General features: G+C 39.4%; 2 protein-coding genes across 2 annotated transcripts; both read left to right on the forward strand.

Annotated features, from left to right (window-relative positions):
* The first annotated feature begins 1,661 nt into the window (after window positions 1-1,661).
* cplx3b (complexin 3b) lies at window positions 1,662-11,081 on the forward strand. Its single transcript, XM_026927065.3, has 3 exons — window positions 1,662-2,080; window positions 7,076-7,163; window positions 7,895-11,081. Exons 1-3 carry the CDS (start codon window positions 1,923-1,925, stop codon window positions 8,117-8,119), a joined length of 471 nt encoding a protein of 156 aa, XP_026782866.1. The 5' UTR covers window positions 1,662-1,922; the 3' UTR covers window positions 8,120-11,081.
* A 2,866-nt stretch (window positions 11,082-13,947) lies between these two features.
* Window positions 13,948-19,386, forward strand: si:ch1073-459b3.2 (growth arrest-specific protein 1). Its single transcript, XM_034305014.2, has 2 exons — window positions 13,948-14,323; window positions 14,520-19,386. Exon 2 carries the CDS (start codon window positions 14,630-14,632, stop codon window positions 15,392-15,394), a length of 765 nt encoding a protein of 254 aa, XP_034160905.2. The 5' UTR covers window positions 13,948-14,323; window positions 14,520-14,629; the 3' UTR covers window positions 15,395-19,386.
* Window positions 19,387-19,527: the final 141 nt, after the last annotated feature.

The raw sequence follows: 19,527 nt of genomic DNA on the forward strand, positions 1-19,527 counted from the left end.
TAGGGCTACTCCTGGGCCAGGGTTGGGAATCTGGGATCTTACTTGACAAATGGTGTTCTTTTGACAAATAATTGCATTTTGCATTGAATAAATGTCGAAGAACAAACTTGAGTTCATGTATTTGAAGAGCCACAATAGAAACGGCAACAGTGTATTTTAGTTATTCAGACATGTAGCTTGTGGCCAGGCTCAGACGAAAGCCTGGTAGTGGTCACTTATTTCAGTCTATTTTAGTCCAAAGCTGTAATTAAAGCAATGGGGGAAAAAACTATTAATCAGCTAATTAAAGGAAAAGTCCATCCTGAACAACTTGCCGTGTAATCTTTATAATTAGCATAATCTTCAGCAGTCTCCAAGGTTTATTTTGTAATGAAACTCTGAGTTTACTTTCTCAGTTTAAACTCCTTTCATTTCATTTTCACTTTGATTAACAAGTTCCTACATTACCCACAATGCTGTTCAACTACCTGCTGATAGTGACATTAGTGGAAATTATGCTCTGTTCAACTAACAGAATTTCTGACCTCTGACTAGGAAAAACCAAAGAAAACGCCCCCTCAACTAGCAATCCCTATTTGGAAAGCCAGGAAGGTCTCCTCAACCCCGAGTTCAGCAAGTGGCATCAATTCAACATGGCTGCTCACAGCGTTAACAGTAAACAAAGTAGCACTTCTTTATTTTTCAGTGAGTTATGTTGTACACACAACTATTTGCTATAGATCAATCAACATACAGACTTGTTAAATCTACATATATGACTATACAGTTTGCTGTTTTGAGGAGATAAATATACATCACTCATCACAGTTAGCTGGCTAGATTTTTGCTAACAAAATACAAATGTTTTGTTGCACTTTGTAGCTTGAAATGATGTAATTCTGATTTCCGACTTTCCACTTCTGAGGTAAGCAGAGCCCTAGTTTTAGCTCTATCTAGAGAGAGTGATGCAGCAGTGCTTTAGTTCTTCAGTCTATCCAGCTCTCTCACCTCCTCACACTTTGCTTAAACAGTTCTCCAAGTCATCTTATAGATCGCTAACTAGCCAAGCCAAATCTCTGCCATAAATCGGTGACGTTGCCTCATATAGTGGCATTGCATTCTGGGATATTGAGTCCGATGTTTGCTTCTATGCTGGAAAACAATAAGAAAAGAAACTCTTGCTTTTTTGTTTTAGGAGCTAAACCTGAACATTATTCATTATTCTTAAGATCACTGAATATTTTCTCTGATTAAACTCCACTAAAGCTATGCTAGCAATAACACTGTTTCCCTGTGACGTCAGAGTGACAGCCCAGCTGCTAACATCTGGCAGGAATAATGGGAATATAACACCAAACCAAAGAAATTAGCACCAGAATCACTCAGAGATTTTCAATGTGTTTCAGGGTGGAATTTTTTTTCTTTAACATCCCTTCCTGAGGTTAGGTGTGTGTGTGTGTGTGTGTGTGTGTTAGAGCAGTAAAACACTACACTGTAGGTACAGGACATGGGGTTCTTCAGGACCACGTGACCCCGGGTGAGAAGGACAGAGAAGATGAAGCACTGCTTGCTCCAGGAGAATGGTGTGAGATGTGAGATGTGATTGGACGAAACTTGCACGCGAGCGCTCTGAGCGTGAATCTGATTGGCTGGAGTGAACAGTGAAAACTCGTGGACTCAGACGCGCAGTTATTCCGCTCCGACTCCAACACACACATACACACACACACACACACACACACACAAGCGCGCGCGCGGGCGCAGGAGAGTCGGTCCTCGGTATCCCTCCATCATTTATGTCATCTGCATAGGAGGGGAGATAAAGAAGAAGTAATTCCAGGATAGTGATCCTGATATTTTGTAGTTGCAGCTGTATTTATTTTTCAAAGGCTGTGTCCTGGGAAGTTGCGTTTTGGAGAACTTGATCCTGAAAAGAAGCAGCGATGGCTTTCATGGTGAAGCACATGATCGGCGGCCAGCTGAAGGACCTGACCGGCGGATTAACGGAGGAGAAGTCGGAGGGAGAAAAAGGCGAAGCGGCGGCTAAAGGCATGACAGAAGAGGAGTATGAGCAGTACCAACAGCAGCTGGAGGAGGAGAAGTAAGCACAACACCCTTTCTCCACCCTGACTCAAAACTACACTTTAGACTGAACCATAAATGAGTTATTTATCTCTGCTTTGAGATCTGACTGAGATGTTTTAGGTGGAAAGTGCACTATATGGCCAAAAGTTTGTGGACACCTGACCATCACACACATATGTGCTTGTTGAACATCCCATTGCAGATTTATTCCCCCTTATAGAGCTGCCATAATAACCTCCTTAAGGCTTTCCACTAGATGTTGGAGCGTGGCTGTGGGGATTTGTGCTCATTCAGCTACAGGAGCATTAGTGAGATCAGGTCCAGTTCATCCCAAAGGTGTTCAGTGGGGTTGAGGTCAGGGCTCTGTGCAGGACCCTCGAGTTCTTCCACTCCAACCTTCACACACCATGTCTTCATGGAGCTCGCTTTGTCCACAGGAGCATTGTCATGCTGGATCAGGTTTGAGTCTCTTAGTTCCAGTGAAGGGAAATTGTTAAAAATGCTACAGCATACAAAGACATTCTAGACAATTATGTGCTTCTAACTTTGTGCCAACAGTTTGGGGAAGAAACACATGAGTGTGATGGTCAGGTGTCCACATACTTTTGGCCGTATAGTGTATAATAAAAAACATAAATGAGAGCAAATACATTACTGAAATAAATACTATAACCACTCTCAGAAAAGTGCACTAAGCTATACCCTTCCTTGGAAATGTGGATGTAGTGTACTATAATTTTTTAAAGGTGCATAATTACCTTTTAGAGTAAAGCTTCAGAGGCACACTAAATGTATCTTTATAGGTAAAAAATAAAATAAAATACATACCAAGGTGTACACTTGATGATACCACCACAAGGAATGGTACATTTTAGTACCCTCTTAATACCCAAACTGTTGATAATAATAAATGCAATATATATATATATATATATATATATGTATAGCCAGAAAAAAAAAAACATGTCTCCGTTATGAACAATCTCAACTGTCCATTGTCTCACTTGTGGACTCTTGTAGTGTTTACTGCATGTTTTGTTGAGATTTTCTTTACATTCTGGGGTTTCAAGAGACTCCCATTCAATATGTATAGAAATGATATTTTAAAAAATAACAATTTATCTCCATATTCTCTTTTTTTTAACCTCTTAAAACACATTAGACAGAAAATAATTGCCCTGCCTTTTTGCCACAGAGTAGGAGTGCGCATTTCAGGAAGATGATGAAGCATGAAGCAATAAAAAATTACATATTCATGGTGTATATTTTGTAGCTATAATATAAACACCGAAGAGAAGACAGTATGTATCTGTATCAGTATGACAGTATGTATGTATCCTTTTCCGTAAGAGAATGTCAGTTCTCTCATCAAGATCAAATTTATTTACACTTCTCATATACCTATAGTGTACATTTGTGTCCAACTGGACCTGGAGGTGTTCAAGTCAACCCTCAAGTCTTCACTTTTCAATGAGCTCCAGTCAATCTCCGTTTAGTAATATTTATTTATTCATACGGAAGTCTCTATCGAGTTCTCTGAGTAATTTGTGTAAATGATGCTCGACATGGTTCTCATTACAATTTATCATGGCTCCACTGCCAAACTCCAGGTGTTAAAGTTATTAATAGATGGCTAAAATTACACTCTTTAACATATGCAAACATTCTGCTAATCAGTGCTGAAGTTATTACATTGCATCAGTTATTAAAGTGTTTTTTTAAATAATTGTTATTACTTCACTTGGACCGTAAACTCCATCAGAGTCAATTATACACAGTGAGCCATGCTGGAGCTGTGGCCATATGGTACTTCATCATTTTCATGCTTTGTTATGCGTGAGCTTATTAGTACTTGCTTAAAGCACAAGTTGTCCTGGATGACCCACAGGGTGAGGAGATAGGGAGTGTACCTCCTGTATCCATACACAGATACCTCACCCAAGTCTATCTAGATAAAAATGGCTACCTCTTCCGAATCTATCCGTATGACTATCCTTTAGAGTATGTCCAAGTTTTGCCCAATTTTCAAGCAGCTACTTTATTCAAGATCTGTCCAAATCCAAACAGCTACCTCATCTGAGTCTGTCCAAATCCAAACAGCTACCTCATCTGAGTCTGTCCAAATCCAAACAGCTACCTCATCTGAGTCTGTTCAAATCCAAACAGCTACCTCATCTGAGTCTGTACAAATCCAAACAGCTACCTCATCTGAGTCTGTCCAAATCCAAACAGCTACCTCATCTGAGTCTGTTCAAATCCAAGTAACTACCTCGTCTGAGTCTATCCAAATCAAACCAGTTAACTCTTCTGAGTCTGTCCAAATCAAAACTGTTACCTCACTTGAAGCTGTCCAAATCCAAGCAGCTACCTCGCCTGAGTCTGTCCACAACCAAAAATCTACCGCAACAGAGTCTGCTCAAATTCAAACAGCTACCTCTTGAGGGTCTGTCCAAATCCAAACAGCCTTTTCAGCTGGGTCTGTACCCTAATTCCAGTGCTGGGTTAGCTCTACAGGGATTTAACATGCATCACAACTTTCCATTAAAGTCACAGTGAGGCTCGGATTGAGCTGCTGGAAACAGATTCCCACCTTCCACAGAAAGAGAGAAGAGGTTTTTAATCTCCATCCAGGGTAACCATATAAAAAGTGAAGGTTAAATAAATAGCAAAAGAAAACCTTTGTTTTACACATTTATGCTGTAATTTTCTTGAGGTCCTGAATGTGCAGTGATTTATCAGATCAGTCGACCAGGCTCATCTGTCAGAGGGTCACGTGTATGACAGGATTCTGAGTAAGAGCCACTTCATCCTGCCACAGTTCAGTTCAGCCTCCTGCGTGTATAACACAGGAGATGAGAAAATGAATTATGAACACTAATCATAGATCAGCCCCTGCAAGCGTTACATGACCTTCAGTAAACAACACTCGTGTTGTGGGTGCAAGGAGGTCACAGGATATTGGTTTGTGTTTTTTGCATGTGAGGGTCATTGACCAACATTTATATCATTTCCCTGTATTTGTCTTTATTTTTTGTTCCTGTAAAGATCACACTTTAATTAAAAAAATTAATATTTAATAAAAATAGTTGTTTTTAAATAAATAAATAAATAAATTTTACAATGAATAAAAAAACTACAGAAAAGCTGAATTACAAAAAAAAAAAAAAAAAAGGTATGCTTTTTAATACAAACCTAAGTACCACTGTTGGCCCTATTTTTGTCTCATGTCTGTCCCCTGGAGGTCTCCTGGAGTACTGCATCATCATCTCTGGACTAAATGATTATAAGCATCTAACACCATGACAAGGAAAGGATAAAACATCTGCTTCGGGACTAACTATGAGTTTTCTAAAGCTTGAACTTGATTAAATGTGTGTGTTGGAGTTACTTTACTGCCAAAAATGGTTAGTTGGTTGTTTTATAATACAGATGCATCCACTTGTACTAATTATGTCACCAATAATGGTACCAATTTTCATACCGTATAAATGCTGTAATTACCAATATAATGTTATTATATGTTGGTTAACGTTAGGCAGACACCAATAGTTTTAGTTTAACAGGGGTTCAGTCATTGTGATGAATTCTGATGAATTTTTCACACTGAAATGATTAATTATAAATAATCTCACAACAAATCAGTAACATACAGTATTCAGAAAGGGCATTGCATTCATGAATGCTGCTTTCCCATAGAACAATAAAAGCGAATTTATTAGTACTTGATTATAGTGATTTCTTCTAATCCTGGAACCTGGATAACGGCCAAGTGCATCAGTCAACAGATGTTTATTAATAGGTTCTAGTAGACAGGTTTAAGCTTGATGTGAAAATTATTCATGTGTCCATTCCAAGTACTTCAACAGAGCCAGTGTTGGGACTCAAATCTGGTGTCCTGCTTTACTTGTGTTCTCATGCTTGTTCTTTTCTGCCTGTAAATATCAGCCGGGTTTTCACTGGAAAACATTAAGTGTTGCGTCATTACAAAACCTCTTCCAGTGTTTGTCTGCCTGCCATTTTATTAGTGTTTTTTTCTTTTGTGTTTTCCTTTTGCTGATTTTTCTTCCACCTGTACACATATTCACTTTTTTATTCTACATTCTTGTACCAAATTGTTCATCTTACCACTGGTCTTTAGACTGTGGGGCAGAAACACATTATCACTAACTTTTTTTTATTTCTAATTAATGCTACTAATGTTGAATGCTCATTTCTAATTGGTCAGAAGGTTTTTGAGTAATTTTCTATGACAGCAGCTCTGACTGTAGTTCCAGCTGCAAGACATATCACAGGTTTATATTAATGCAATCGTTCTAATATGTTATCATTTCTATAGTACAGCATACACAGTTTTCTGTGTGAGATGTTTATTTAACATTAAGGAAGGAGTCTCCAGTGTTAGTACTTTGTAACAGTCAGAAGCTATAACTGCAAGTTTTAATGACAGGAGAGGCGAGTTTGCATTTTGCAATCATTCATGTCAATCAATCAATCAATCAATCAGTAATGTATTAACTTCAGGAGAGAGATAAAAAAGAGAAGATGGTGAGGAAATGACTGTAGCTGCTATAGCCAAAGTGATAACAGGAACTAACTTGCTTCATTCCACCACATTAAATGTAGCTATAAACAGATAAAAAGAATGACATGCCATTCTTTGATAATTTGCTAAAATTGGAATCTTTGGCAAATTGCTGTAGTTTAAAAGAAATAAGACACTACAGGACATGCTGCTATTGGCAGATAATCAACTTGTGGTTAGTAACAGTAACCTACTTCATGTCAGGCTGCATCACATTACCCTGACACTGATTATTTTCCTATAACAGCACACCCCCAAGTGTTTTATTTCTTACAAACACTACTCCTGGTGTAGAAATCACATACAAGATGATTACGCTCCTAACATGAATAAATCAGTGTCAGACCAGAGATTCTGTGTGTGTGTGTGTGTGTGTGTGTGTGTGTGTGTGCTTATTTTTGACTCAAACCTGTCACTCTTTGCTTGCAGGCGAGAACGAGATGCCAGTTTTGCCCAAAAGAAGGCAGAGAGAGCCACAGTGAGAACTCACTTCAGGGAAAAGTACAAACTCCCAAAGGTACAGCAGTGTCTCACAGACACACAAGGACACACGCAGACACACTCACACCTACATACACACATACACACACACACACACACACGTGCACAGATCATATCAGAAACAGCACAGTGTGTTTGTCAGTGCTAACACTGTTACCACCCCAAATTTGACCATTTTCTATAACCACATTCTATAACCACACGTTCCATACAGTTTTTTTACTCTTATATAACAGCAGTTTGCCAACAGAAATAATTTGTACAAAATAATAACAAAATGTCATACATTTTATTTGTTTAGTGTTACAAACTCCCCCATCCTTTTCCATTTCTGGAAGTTTGACTGTTATAAAGCACTGACACTGGAGACTCCTTCCATAAGTGTTAAATAAAAACAAATCTCTACAAAAATCTTTACCATATCAACAATGACATATTTTTTTATGTTTAAGTAACTATAGAATCTATAACATATTAGAACAAGTGCATTAATATAAACCTCTGATAGCTGGAACTATTGTCAGAGCTACTGTTATGGAAGATTAATCAACATCTTCTGACCAATCAGATTGAAGACTTTTACAGTGAAGTGTTTTAAAGGGTTTTAAACATTAATGTTTTATCAGTGTTTTATTAGCATGATGGTTATGGAATAGTAGTATTTTATTGGCCAAACCATATACCCTGACTTATAATTCTTTAGCATTTGAACTAAAGAATGTGTGTGTGTGTGTGTGTGTGTGTCAGAACGAGGTGGATGAGACGCAGATCCAGGCTGCGACGCAGGACGTGGAGCTGCCGACAGAGCTAGCGAAGATGATCGCGGAGGACAACCAGGAGGAAGAGAACAAGCTCTCCGTGCTCGGGCAGCTGTCCAACATCCAGAACGTGGACATCGACCACCTGAAGGACAAAGCACAGGCCACGCTGGAGGAGCTGAAAAACTCCGCAGAGAAGTGCTCGCTCATGTGAACTTCTCTCTTTCTCCCAGTGTCTTTTTTCCTCTCTCTTCTTTCTCTCGTATAACATTAAACCACCAAGCACACATTTGTCTACATGTCTGTCTTTTTAATGCCATGCTGAAGGAGAAAAGATCCACTCCTCTCTCTCTCTCTCTCTCTCTCTTCATCCCCTTATTTTCTTTTCTTTTCTATCACATGTCACTTACACTGCATTTACACACAATAGGAGCAAAACTCAATACACTGCCAATTGTACCAGCTGTCAGGTCTGATGCCAAGTCCATGAAAGCTCCCCTACACACACATGGACAGATCTGTGCAACAAATATGGACTCTCGCACATCCCACATATCCATCCCCCTGTCTGTGTGTCAGAGTCAGTGTTGTCCTCCCAGCTTTAACGTCATTGCTGTTTTTTGTGAATATTTTCAGAGCTAGTCACTTAAATCCAAATTATGTCAATATTTACATAGGGAAATTTACTTCTTTAGTATTTTGCCTAAGTCTCCCCATTCGACTTATGCAAATCAAACCGTCTAGACCACCACCTTTAAATACAAGCAATTGCTTTTAAATCAGGAAAAAATTAGGGATAAAAAATACAGACTGAAGAAGAAATTTTTTTAAATATGGTGATATATGAATGAGAAGATGGCAAGCATTGAAATAAACATGTAATCAGAGTCTAGTATATTGCTAACATATTGCTGTATGACTAGTCCTAGTTATAATTATCAGATTAATCATGCAAAAATGAGTTAATTTGACAATATGGCTTCCACCTTGACTATTCAGCAGCTTAAAAAATAGCACTTAGTCCAACACATCCTATTATTCAGCATTTTCTTTTTATATCATGCTCTGACAGTGAAACTGCAATGTGTGCACAGGAGGTAGGCTACTTCGATTTGTCAAATTAACAAAATCATGTCAATGTTTTTGCTCATTTGTTGCGTTCTCCTGTAAAGAAAACGTGCCCACATTTTGAAGGATAAGCTGACCAAGCAGTCCTCTGTTAAATTTACAGCTCACTTTGTTATTTCATAATTTTATGCATAAAAAAATGTGATCATCAAGATAAAAGTTGATCATCAAGATAAGCAAAGTCTCAATTCATTCATTCATTCATTCATTCTTTCATTGTCTCATATTTATCTATTTAATTTTGGTTAAACTGGTAGTCCATAGTTTTTGAGTGTATTTATAGCCCAAAACTTAAATTTCAATGTGACATATGGTTATATCACACTGTCAGACAGTGGTGCTGGACTTAATAATGCTCCTTGTGCGAGCTGATATCAGATAAGAAGTTCAAGTTAAGAATCAAGCGTAACTTGGATATGCCTCTTTTCCTCTAACTCCACCCTGAGTGCATAATTCTCACGTAACTTCTGAATAGCACTTAAGTCTGTAGTTAAATCTGAGGTCTGAATACCGATGTGTGCAATTTCTGTATTAAATCCTTGCTGTGCACATTAAACTCAATTTTGAATTTGGCCCAATATGATAATATTGTTTCATTTTTTATGGCTTATCCTAAAACCACCATATCCTCCTTTGTTCACTCCTGTTTAGGGTGGTTTCCAGAAGGCATAGAAGTGTCCTATGCAGAATTTCAGAATTTAAATTCAGACTAGGAAAATGCTTTTGCTGAAAAGACCAACGGTGGCCAACATTCTGAGAAGCCATGTGACTAACCAAACAACATACATATCTTCAAGACCAGTCCTGGATTAATTATCACACTGTTAAAGGTGCAGTTTGTAATATTTTAAAGTGTTTTTAGATTTATAATAATCTATATTTTATATCTATATCTTATATCTTAAAATGTATTTCACAATACTGCAGTGCAATTGCTCTAGCTAATTTATTCATTCAGGCTTCTGTACACTTTTCTGGCCCTGAAATAAGCTCGACTTTTCTTTAAAAGGCAAATCTTGAGACATACTAATTTTAACAGAGGACGTGAGTTTGGTTAAGGGGAAAGACGAAGGCTTGTCAGTGTTTTGATTGTGATTGTAATTCCTTTTACAGGCAGCAGAGTGTGCTTCAAATGACAGACTGCTCCTTTAATAATGATTATCTGTTCAATAATTCTGAAACTAAATTTTATTTGTAAATCTGCAGCTAAATCTGTGTCCAGGAAACTGTTAGGATAAAGCAATAATGTAGATAAGATGCGGCTACATGGAGATAGAGTCAAACTTGAAAAACACGTCCCGTCCCTGTGTCTTTATAGAACAGAGATGGCTTGGTTAGGGCCATTCAGATCCCCACTAATTGTCATTTGACCCTGATCTGACCTCTGACCCCTAACCCTTATCATCTTTTACCTCCTATCCAGTGGTGCTGTCTTGTGCAGGTGATTGTGTGTTGTCTAACAGCTACAATGTGTTGTTCTTTCTGACTGTTCCCCCTTCAAGATCATTGTACTTAATATTATATATAAAATTATCAAACTGAACAGCTTGGTTCTCCGAGCTGGTAATGTGTGGTTTGCAATAGCACAGATGAAGATATTTTCATTTTTGCCAACATTTGTTTCGCACCGTGTGCTTTGTGTGAGTCGTGCTGTGACAGTTGGTTGAAACAGTCTGTGTAATTGCCATTTTTATAAGCACCAGTGCAAATACCTAGTGCCATAGAGCGTTGCCAAGAGTCTGAAAATGTGTGTCTTTGTGCTTTTGTAATCTGTAAGGGTGCAATATAATCCTGTATATACAGCAATATATAAACAGAAAGAGAAGAGATGCATGTTAATGTCTTTCTGTTAATTTATTTATAACTTAATACATGAGAGCGTGATTAAATCCAAAACCCCAGATGTTCTTTTGATTTTCTCCTCTGTATAATAATGTGTATTATATAATAATGTACAATAATCCCCCACTCTATAGCCTAAATTATGAATTATGTTAATTTTATGATTTTCACTGTTGAAGCTATAGTAAACATATTTTTATGACTTATGTGTTGTGGTTTAATTTACAAACCCTTGTTTGGTTTGATTTGAGAGTTTAGCCTGGCGTTGCAATACCACCTTTGGCCAGCAGATGGAGTCATTACTGACTGAAAAAACAGTCACTAATACATACTGTTTATACATAATTAATATATTCACAATTATTTATACACACACATATATATATATATATATATATATATATATATATATATATATATATATATATATATATATATATATATATATATATAAGTGCTTATATGTGTATAAATAATTGTGTGCGTGTGTGTGTGTGTGTGTGTGTGTGAATAGCTATGTTGAATTCAATACCTGCTATGTTAATCTTAAGTGTAGGTGGACAAAAGTAAACACGATCATGTCCTAAATCACTTCTGAAAGCTTAAATAAAGAGAAACCAGAAACTCCTCTGTCCTGAAGACTTTCCTGTGGTGGAAAACTTACTGACTGTTACAATGTGCTAAAACTAGAGACTCCTTCCACGACTGTTAAATAAACATTGCCTTGCGGAAAGCTTCACCATATCAACAATTACAGATTTATCTTTGTTAAATAACAACACATTTTAATTAATCATTTATCGTTAGCCTTAGATTATGTAGATCGTCCGCCATACAAGTCCCTGTGGTCGAAACGATAACGTATTAGAAGGAGTGCATTAATATATACCTAGGGGTGACTTCAGGTACAGATGGAACTGCTGACAGAGCTGCTGTTATAGAAAATTCATCAACAGTCACTAACCAATTAGATGTGCGAATTCAGCAGCACTGGGGTATAAGGTAGAATATCCACCACACTCCTGAAATCCCAAAAAGATGCAGCCTAGAGGATACTGAGCACCCATGATGAACCTTGGCAGTTTGTTTTCATTAAATAGATTTTTATATGACCTGCTTTTGTTATATTATCCATTTATACCACAGCCATGCTGAATGCTTAATTCTGGTTGGTCAGAAGGTGTTGATTATTTTTCTCTAACATCAGCTCTGGCAGTAGCTCCAGCTACAAGGTAAATCACAGGTTAATATTCATGCGCTTGTTTTAATACATATTTGTTTCTATAGCAACAACTTACACAAGGACTTAGAGTGCATGGCGGAAGCTCTAGATAAAGGGATTTTTAAAATGTGAGTAATTGTTGATATGGTGATGTTTTATGGAAGGAGTCTCCAGTGTCAGCACTTACTTTACATATTCTGACAAAGGAAAAGTCTTTAGAACAGAGGAGTTTGTGGTTTGTGGTTTCTCTTTCTATGACAAGTTGCAATTTTTGTCTTAACATCAAGAGAGATTAAAAACAAAGAAAGAGAGAGAGAGAGAGAGAGAGAGAGAGAGAGATTGAGAGGCTGGTAATGTAAGTGAAAACAGGAACTAACTTGTTTTGTGGATGTTCCACAACATTAAATGTAAAAATAAATAGATAAAAAAGTATGCCATTTGCTAATTCTTTTATTGTTGGCAAATTGCTGTGGTATAAGAGGAATAAAACATTTCGGTTTGTGCTGTTATTTAATAAATAATCAATTTCAAGGTGGTAACTCTACTTGTTGATTATTGTTCTATAACAGCATGCCCCCAAGCATTTTATTCCTTACATATTAACTGTGAACAAGTATACTTGATATGTAATACAATTGTTTTGTTTATTTCTTTGTTCTGATTTTCATTGTAGACCCTGTAAACAACACCAACACTGTAAACAACACCAACAACTGTGTAGCCCAAGCTCTTCTTAAGCGGTCCAACCCAAACCCGTCCCAGGCAGTATAGTTTCCATTTCAATAGCAGAGAGGTTTTGGGGTCTGTGAATGTTTTTCGAGTGTGTCGTAAAATATATTAATGCTAAAAAACTTTTCCCTATTGCTGAGGCCCATTGAAAGGCCCTGCTGTCCGCTGCATGGCCAGTTTAACACAAAGAGGGTGAAACGGGCCAGAAAACGCTATTGTCCTCCATTCATTTCCTCTTCAATACCAGATTAAACTGCTTGATGGGGGAAAGGGGACAGGAGGAGATGGACGAGGACAGCTTTTTTTTTTTTTTGGTCTGCTTGGAGTAGGTCTGGTAAAAGGAGTGTGGTGGTAGAAGAGAAATATTTGTGGTGGAACACAAACAGGCAAACCACACGAATATCTTCACAAATCAGCTACGTCTAAACATCGCACACTAGCATGCTAAACAGTAAGCCTACTTCTGAGCATGAACTTATTTAACACACATTAGTAGTCTTTCTCTCTCTCTCTCTCTCTCATTTGACACACATTAGTAGTCTGTCTCTCTCTCTTATTTGACACACATTGCTACAGTCTCTCTCTCTTTTATTTGACACACATTAGTCTCCATCTCTCTCTCTCTCTCTCTTTTATTTGACACAGAGTAGTACAGTCTCTCTCTCTCTTTTATTTGACACACATTAGTCTCTCTCTCTCTCTCTCTCTCTCTCTTTTATTTGACACACATTAGTCTCTCTCTCTCTCTCTTTTATTTGACACAGAGTAGTACAGTCTCTCTCTCTCTTTTATTTGACACACATTAGTACAGTCTCTCTCTCTCTTTTATTTGACACACATTAGTACAGTCTCTCTCTCTCTATTTGACACACATTACTACAGTCTCTCTCTCTCTCTTATTTGACACACATTACTACAGTCTCTCTCTCTCTCTTTTATTTGACACAGAGTAGTACAGTCTCTCTCTCTCTCTCCCTTTTATTTGACACAGTAGTACAGTCTCTCTCTCTCTCTCCCTTTTATTTGACACAGAGTAGTACAGTCTCTCTCTCTCTCTCTCCCTTTTATTTGACACAGTAGTACAGTCTCTCTCTCTCTCTCTCTCTCTCTGCGGTTCTCGGTAGTATTTTCAAACCGCTAGCACCTACTCTACGGTTACATCCGGGAACTTTTCCTATACCTCATTACATCTGAGCTGGGCTTTCGCCACGGTGACCGTTAAGCTTTGAGATTTAAATTGTTTTTATAAATTCCAGCGTTCCGCGTGCATGTCAGCTCGAGACTGGCCCAAAAAAAGCGTTGTTATGGAAACGAGTCCCTCTTTACGACCAATCGTAAAGCAGAATGCGTAATGGGAAAGGGGGGAGAGACAGGCGGCTCTTTTTTCTTTCTTCTCTCTCTCTCTCTCTGAAAGTGAAAACTCGAGCGAGAGGAAAGATATCTGCACCACCACAAACAAAAACGGGACTCCGGTGGTTTGAGATGCTCCCAGAAGCGGTAAAGTGGATATAATCTAACTTCTAAACTTTTTTACCAGTTAAAAAGTTTTGTGGACACTCGGGAAGTCGTTTCTATGGTAACCACTATTAAGAAACTCGGTTGTAAACACTGGGCTAAAAGTTTCGCCCAATCTGACAATGACCTTTTCGCATTTTTTAAACGCTGGTTTATTTTTATTGTGTAATGTTTACAGTAAAAGCGCGTTGAGCATGAGGAGTGAAGGCGGCTTTATATCCTCCACACGCTGATTGATAAATGCGGACCGGAAGTGAGTGTGTGAAACGCAACGCTTAGCGCGCGAGCATGGGGACCTGGCGTGGCCCCGCGGTCTTCCTCTTGTGTTTCGCGGTGGCGCTGAGCGCTGAGCCCGCGTGCTGGCAGGCCGTGCTGCGGTGCCACGAGGAGCGCGAGTGCGAGCTCGCCTACACCCAGTACCTGGCCGCGTGCGACGGGAACATCCGGGGCGCGCTGCGCCGCTGCCCGAGTCACTGCGTCGGCGCGCTCGTGAGGTTAAACCAGACGGCGCGCGGTCCGGACCTGGAGACGTGCGACTGCGGAGTCGACCCGGAGTGCCAGCGCGCCAAGCGAGCCATCGAACCGTGCCTGCCGCGCACGCACGCACGCGAAGCCGGCGGTATCGGGTGCACGGAGGCGCGGCAGCGGTGCGAGGAGGACGCCGTCTGCCGCGCCGCTCTGTCCGCGTACCTGGCGCACTGCGGGCAGCTGTTCAACGGGAGGAAGTGCTCGGCGCGATGCAGAGGCACCATCGAGCAGCTGCGCCTGCTGCCGGACGGCGCCCTGCTCGAGCGCTGCGTGTGCGACGGCGTGGAGCGGCCCTTCTGCGAGGTGGTCAAGGACAACATGAGCCGCCTGTGCGCGCTCTCGGACCGCGGGCTCGCGCCCGACCAGGATGTCCTGGATGACGTCTACGAGGACGAGGATTACGAGCTAAAAGTGGAGCGCGAGATGGACACGGGTGCTGTGGTTTCGCCTTCACGTGCCTGGCGTTCCTCGGGCCATCTGGCCCTGTTCCTGGGGTCACTCGCGCTGACCTTTCTCGGGGTTTGACTCGGGGAAAAGCTCTTCTGCGCATGCCCAGAGCTCACTAACTCACTCAGTGTTTCTACATGATACAGACATGAATACTGCGATTACAGTATATTGTTCCATATCGCGATATGCATTGCGATATATCGGGGAAACCTTTATGTTCATGGTTAATGATGGTCCTGCATTATTCTCAGTGGGATTTGCATGTACTGGGTCGTTCATCCAAACACACAAAAACACTCAGGATGACCAGAGTATCCAATAAAGCAATTATGGATTAATTAAGCAGCATCTGTTCCACCAAAGGCTACTAATAATGCAAAATAACATTTCGCAATTGATATACTGTGCAGCCATCATGGAGGCTTGACTGTCTGGTGTGGGTTTTGTTTTTTTGTTTTTGTTTAATTAATAACTGTCTTACAGAAACATAAGAAATGTTCCAAGAGTGAAGCTAAAATCCTGGACCACTATCATAATGCCTTAAGCTTCAAGATTCAAAACTGACCCAGAGCCTTCAGTAGAGAGAGAGAATAAAAACACAAACTAAACTCTACTCTGTCTTTCTCTTACTGTCTCCCTGTTCTTACTTCTTCTGGTCTGATTTGTTTAATCCAAGTGCTTCCTGAAGTGTATCTTTTTTTTTTTTTATGTAAGTAAGACTTGAGACAAACAGAGAACTCGTGTGCCGTGTGTTTGCGTACCTCTGGTTGCCCGTTTGCTCATTGTCGGGATGATTACACTTCAAATATTTGCAGTGGACGGCGGGGGAAAAGAGCAGCTTTCAGGATCAAGTTGTTAAATTAAGTGGAGAGGCTCTTCACAGGCTAATAAATATCCCCCTCCACTCACTGTCTATTCTCTCTCTCTCTCTCTCCCTCTCTCTCTCTCTCTCTCTCTCTCTCTCTCTCTCTCTCTGTCTGTCTGTCTCGCCGCGGCTCAGTGAATTATCCCCTGGGGTGACCCCTTTCCTCTCTCCCGCTTTCCTTTCTCTTTTTCTCCTTCCCTCCCCCCAAAAGTAGAGGAAATACTTGATCTCTCTCTCTCTCTCTCTCTCTCTCTCTCTCTCTCTCTCCCTCTCGCTCTCTCTCGGTTCTGAGTTGGGCCTTTGTTTCTGGTATAAAGTGGATTTCTGTTGCACAACACTCTTGCAATAAGCCATTTTCTGTTTTGCTTGTGATTTGTGAAATATATAAAAAAGTATAGATGTTATGCTTTTATTTAAAAGCAGTAGTATCTCTCCGTTTGTTTGTAAAGTTTGTAAGTCTGCTGAATTTTTAGGTTTGCTTTGAGAAGGCACATGAACGAACGATATCTAAAACATCTGCTTGTAGTCTTCAGAAAGACAAAAGGTTTGTTTTTGACCCAAAATGCTTTGATTTAACTGTTTTATCTGTTTTTTTTTTTTGTTTGTTTTTTTGAATTCCTAAATTTTGAAGCTTCTTGTCATGTGCATTTAAATTAAGAAGTAACCGCATTAGGTGCATTAACATTTTTAGATTGAATATTGTTGAAATGACTTTTGTTATATTGCCATAAACGTTCTATGTACAGAAAGCAATATATTTATGTTTTGAAAATATGATGTAATAAAATGTTATGTGAGATATTCACATAATTGGCTGTGCAGTTGGTTTGTATAGTAGGAATATGAAAAGTTGTAATAAAATATAAGTTAATTCGTAGAATAGTACGACTAAAATTTAGCTAAGATAAAAGTGAGTTTATTGTAAAGAAGATTCTTATTCTTTAGATATTCTTCACTCCTTAATGCAACTTTAACTAATATACAGACAGGTGACAAATTAAAGGAAAAAAAATAGCAGCTCTGTTATTCTAGTCTTATTCATTTTGCTGGTGTGGTTTGGCTCCACTCGTCCCTATGGAGGGAAACGTCACTGCAAATCCATACGAAGTTCTTCTGACTGATCTTCATATCCTATGATGAAACATTTCTATACTGATGGGCGTGGTCTCTTCCAGGATGACTCCGCCCCCATGTACAGGGCACAGTGTCTGACTGAGGATGAAAATGATGTGAATTATACTTTAATTCCTTCACACTCACTAGATATAAACGCAGTTGAACATCAATGGGAGATTTTGGAGTAATGTGTTAAGACCACGCTCTCCATCAAAACACCAAGGAAAAACCACAAGGCTCACTGAAGCTGTTCTGGTGGCTCGTAGTGGTCCAACACCTTACCAACACACTTTATGTTGGTTTTTTTCCCCGTTTGATTTGTCACCCATCTGTATGTATGTGCCTCTGTCATGTTTGCAGCAGTCTAAGTGATGATGCATGCAATACACACAAGGCGATTTTGCTGTGAAAACAACTCGGCAGAAACATCTCAGTCACTCTGCCTCCTACCCTCGTCCCCTCCAGCCTGCTTCTGGGAACAAAATCAAAACAAACAAAAGCAGGAGAGCTCTTCTCACTCAGGACCTGGGCCTTGGTGTCTCATTTGTCTAGATGCTGAGACAGACCAATATTTCACCCTTCCCTATACACACACAGCTCTAGAGACCCTGAGAAATGGTCGTTTCAGATTTTAGTGTCTCGTGGGAACAATGTTCTATTCATGACGGCGATGTCAGAGGAAGATGGATACTGTGTGTAGTGAGACAAGGTTTTCCCCATTCCAAGGTTTAACCCTTTTAGCCTTCTCTTCTGGAAGACATTACAGTCCATATGCTAAGTGAAGCCAATTATGAGTACAGTGCTGCCTTTTGTGTGTGACAGAACGACAACAAGTGTGTCACTGGAGAATATGGCCATGTAGGAGCGTCTCACTGACATTCCCTGCAAGCTGAACCAGCGTGAGACCGATATAAGTATAATCACATGGTCTGGATGCAATCACCATAAATTTGAGAAGAAGAAAAACTCTTGAAAGGCATTCGAATAGGTGAACTGGTCTCGATTAATTACTTACGAGGCGACTGTAACTAAACGGCATCATTCTCCAAAAGTGTCACAAAGTTAAAATCATCTTAACTGAAAGAGAGAGAGAGTGTTCAGTGTGATGCTCACTCTACCATTTCACGATTGTCTTTGGGAAACTCGGCCCTGATCCTTCGTTTCTATCCGTAAAGAGTGCTGATCACATAGTGAGATACACGTTATATCATCTAGGACAGGAGTGTTAAATATAAAACCCAATAAAGGTTAGAATTCAGCCAACCAAACAGTTTTAATAGTCTAAAATAGTATTAAAATTGAGTCTATGTTCTAAAGTAAAAGAGTTTTGTGGACCGTAATTGAATTAAAAGATTGGGAAGGCTTTATGCTTCGTTCAGTGTAACTCAGAAGTGGGAAGTCAGAACTCTGGGGGGGAAAAAACATGGACGCCTCCATGTTCAACAAGCTAACTGTGAAGAGTGATGTATATTTACCTCCTCAAAATAGTGAACTGTACAGTCGGTGTTATAGATTTAACAAGCGAAGATGTCCGTATGTTGATTGATCTAAAGTAAATACTTGTGTATATGCAGTATAACTCATTTAAAAGTAAACAAGTGCTATTGTTTACTGTTGATGCTGTGAGCAGCCATTTTGATTTGATGTCACTTGCTGAACTCAGGGTTCATGAGACCGTCCCGAGCTGATGAGAAGGAATTGAGAGGGCGTTTTTTTTGTTTTTTCCTAATCGGAGGTCAGAGTTTATTCGAATGCAGCATTAGTCTCTGCTCTTACACTAGGGGGACTAAATAGAAAAATTAACTCAGCTTCTTACAAAATTATATTTAATCCTTCATTAGCAAGCTAAAAATCTGAAATATATTCCCAATTAATTCCATTTCATTTCCAGGCTGTAACACTATAAAATGTGGAAAATTCAAGAGGGCGAATACTTGCGCAAAGCACTATGCTGAAACCATAATTTAGACTATTTGTTTTCTTGGTAATGAATTAAACTATTCACGTGTTCTTCTCAGGTGATATACTGTATATTTAATCCATTTGTTTTTATCAGTAGAGATGGCACTGATCGGATACTCAGGATCGGATCGGTTGATACCAGCGAAAAACAGTGGACTGGATATCAGAGAAAAAAAGAACAAATTCAGTCTGATTCTGTAATAAATGGAAAAGTTTGGAAGTGGATTTAGAAACTGTTTTTTGTTAAGATTGATTTAATTATATT

Source organism: Pangasianodon hypophthalmus, chromosome 6 (assembly GCF_027358585.1).
Source record: "Pangasianodon hypophthalmus isolate fPanHyp1 chromosome 6, fPanHyp1.pri, whole genome shotgun sequence".
Taxonomy (NCBI): domain Eukaryota; kingdom Metazoa; phylum Chordata; class Actinopteri; order Siluriformes; family Pangasiidae; genus Pangasianodon; species Pangasianodon hypophthalmus.

Coding starts and splice junctions, on each gene's coding strand:
- cplx3b (XM_026927065.3), top strand. CDS start 1,923: ATGGCTTTCATGGTGAAGCACATGATCGGCGGCCAGCTGAAGGACCTG. Junction 2,081..7,075: donor CAGCAGCTGGAGGAGGAGAA/GTAAGCACAACA, acceptor CTTTGCTTGCAG/GCGAGAACGAGATGCCAGTT. Junction 7,164..7,894: donor AAAAGTACAAACTCCCAAAG/GTACAGCAGTGT, acceptor TGTGTGTGTCAG/AACGAGGTGGATGAGACGCA.
- si:ch1073-459b3.2 (XM_034305014.2), top strand. CDS start 14,630: ATGGGGACCTGGCGTGGCCCCGCGGTCTTCCTCTTGTGTTTCGCGGTG.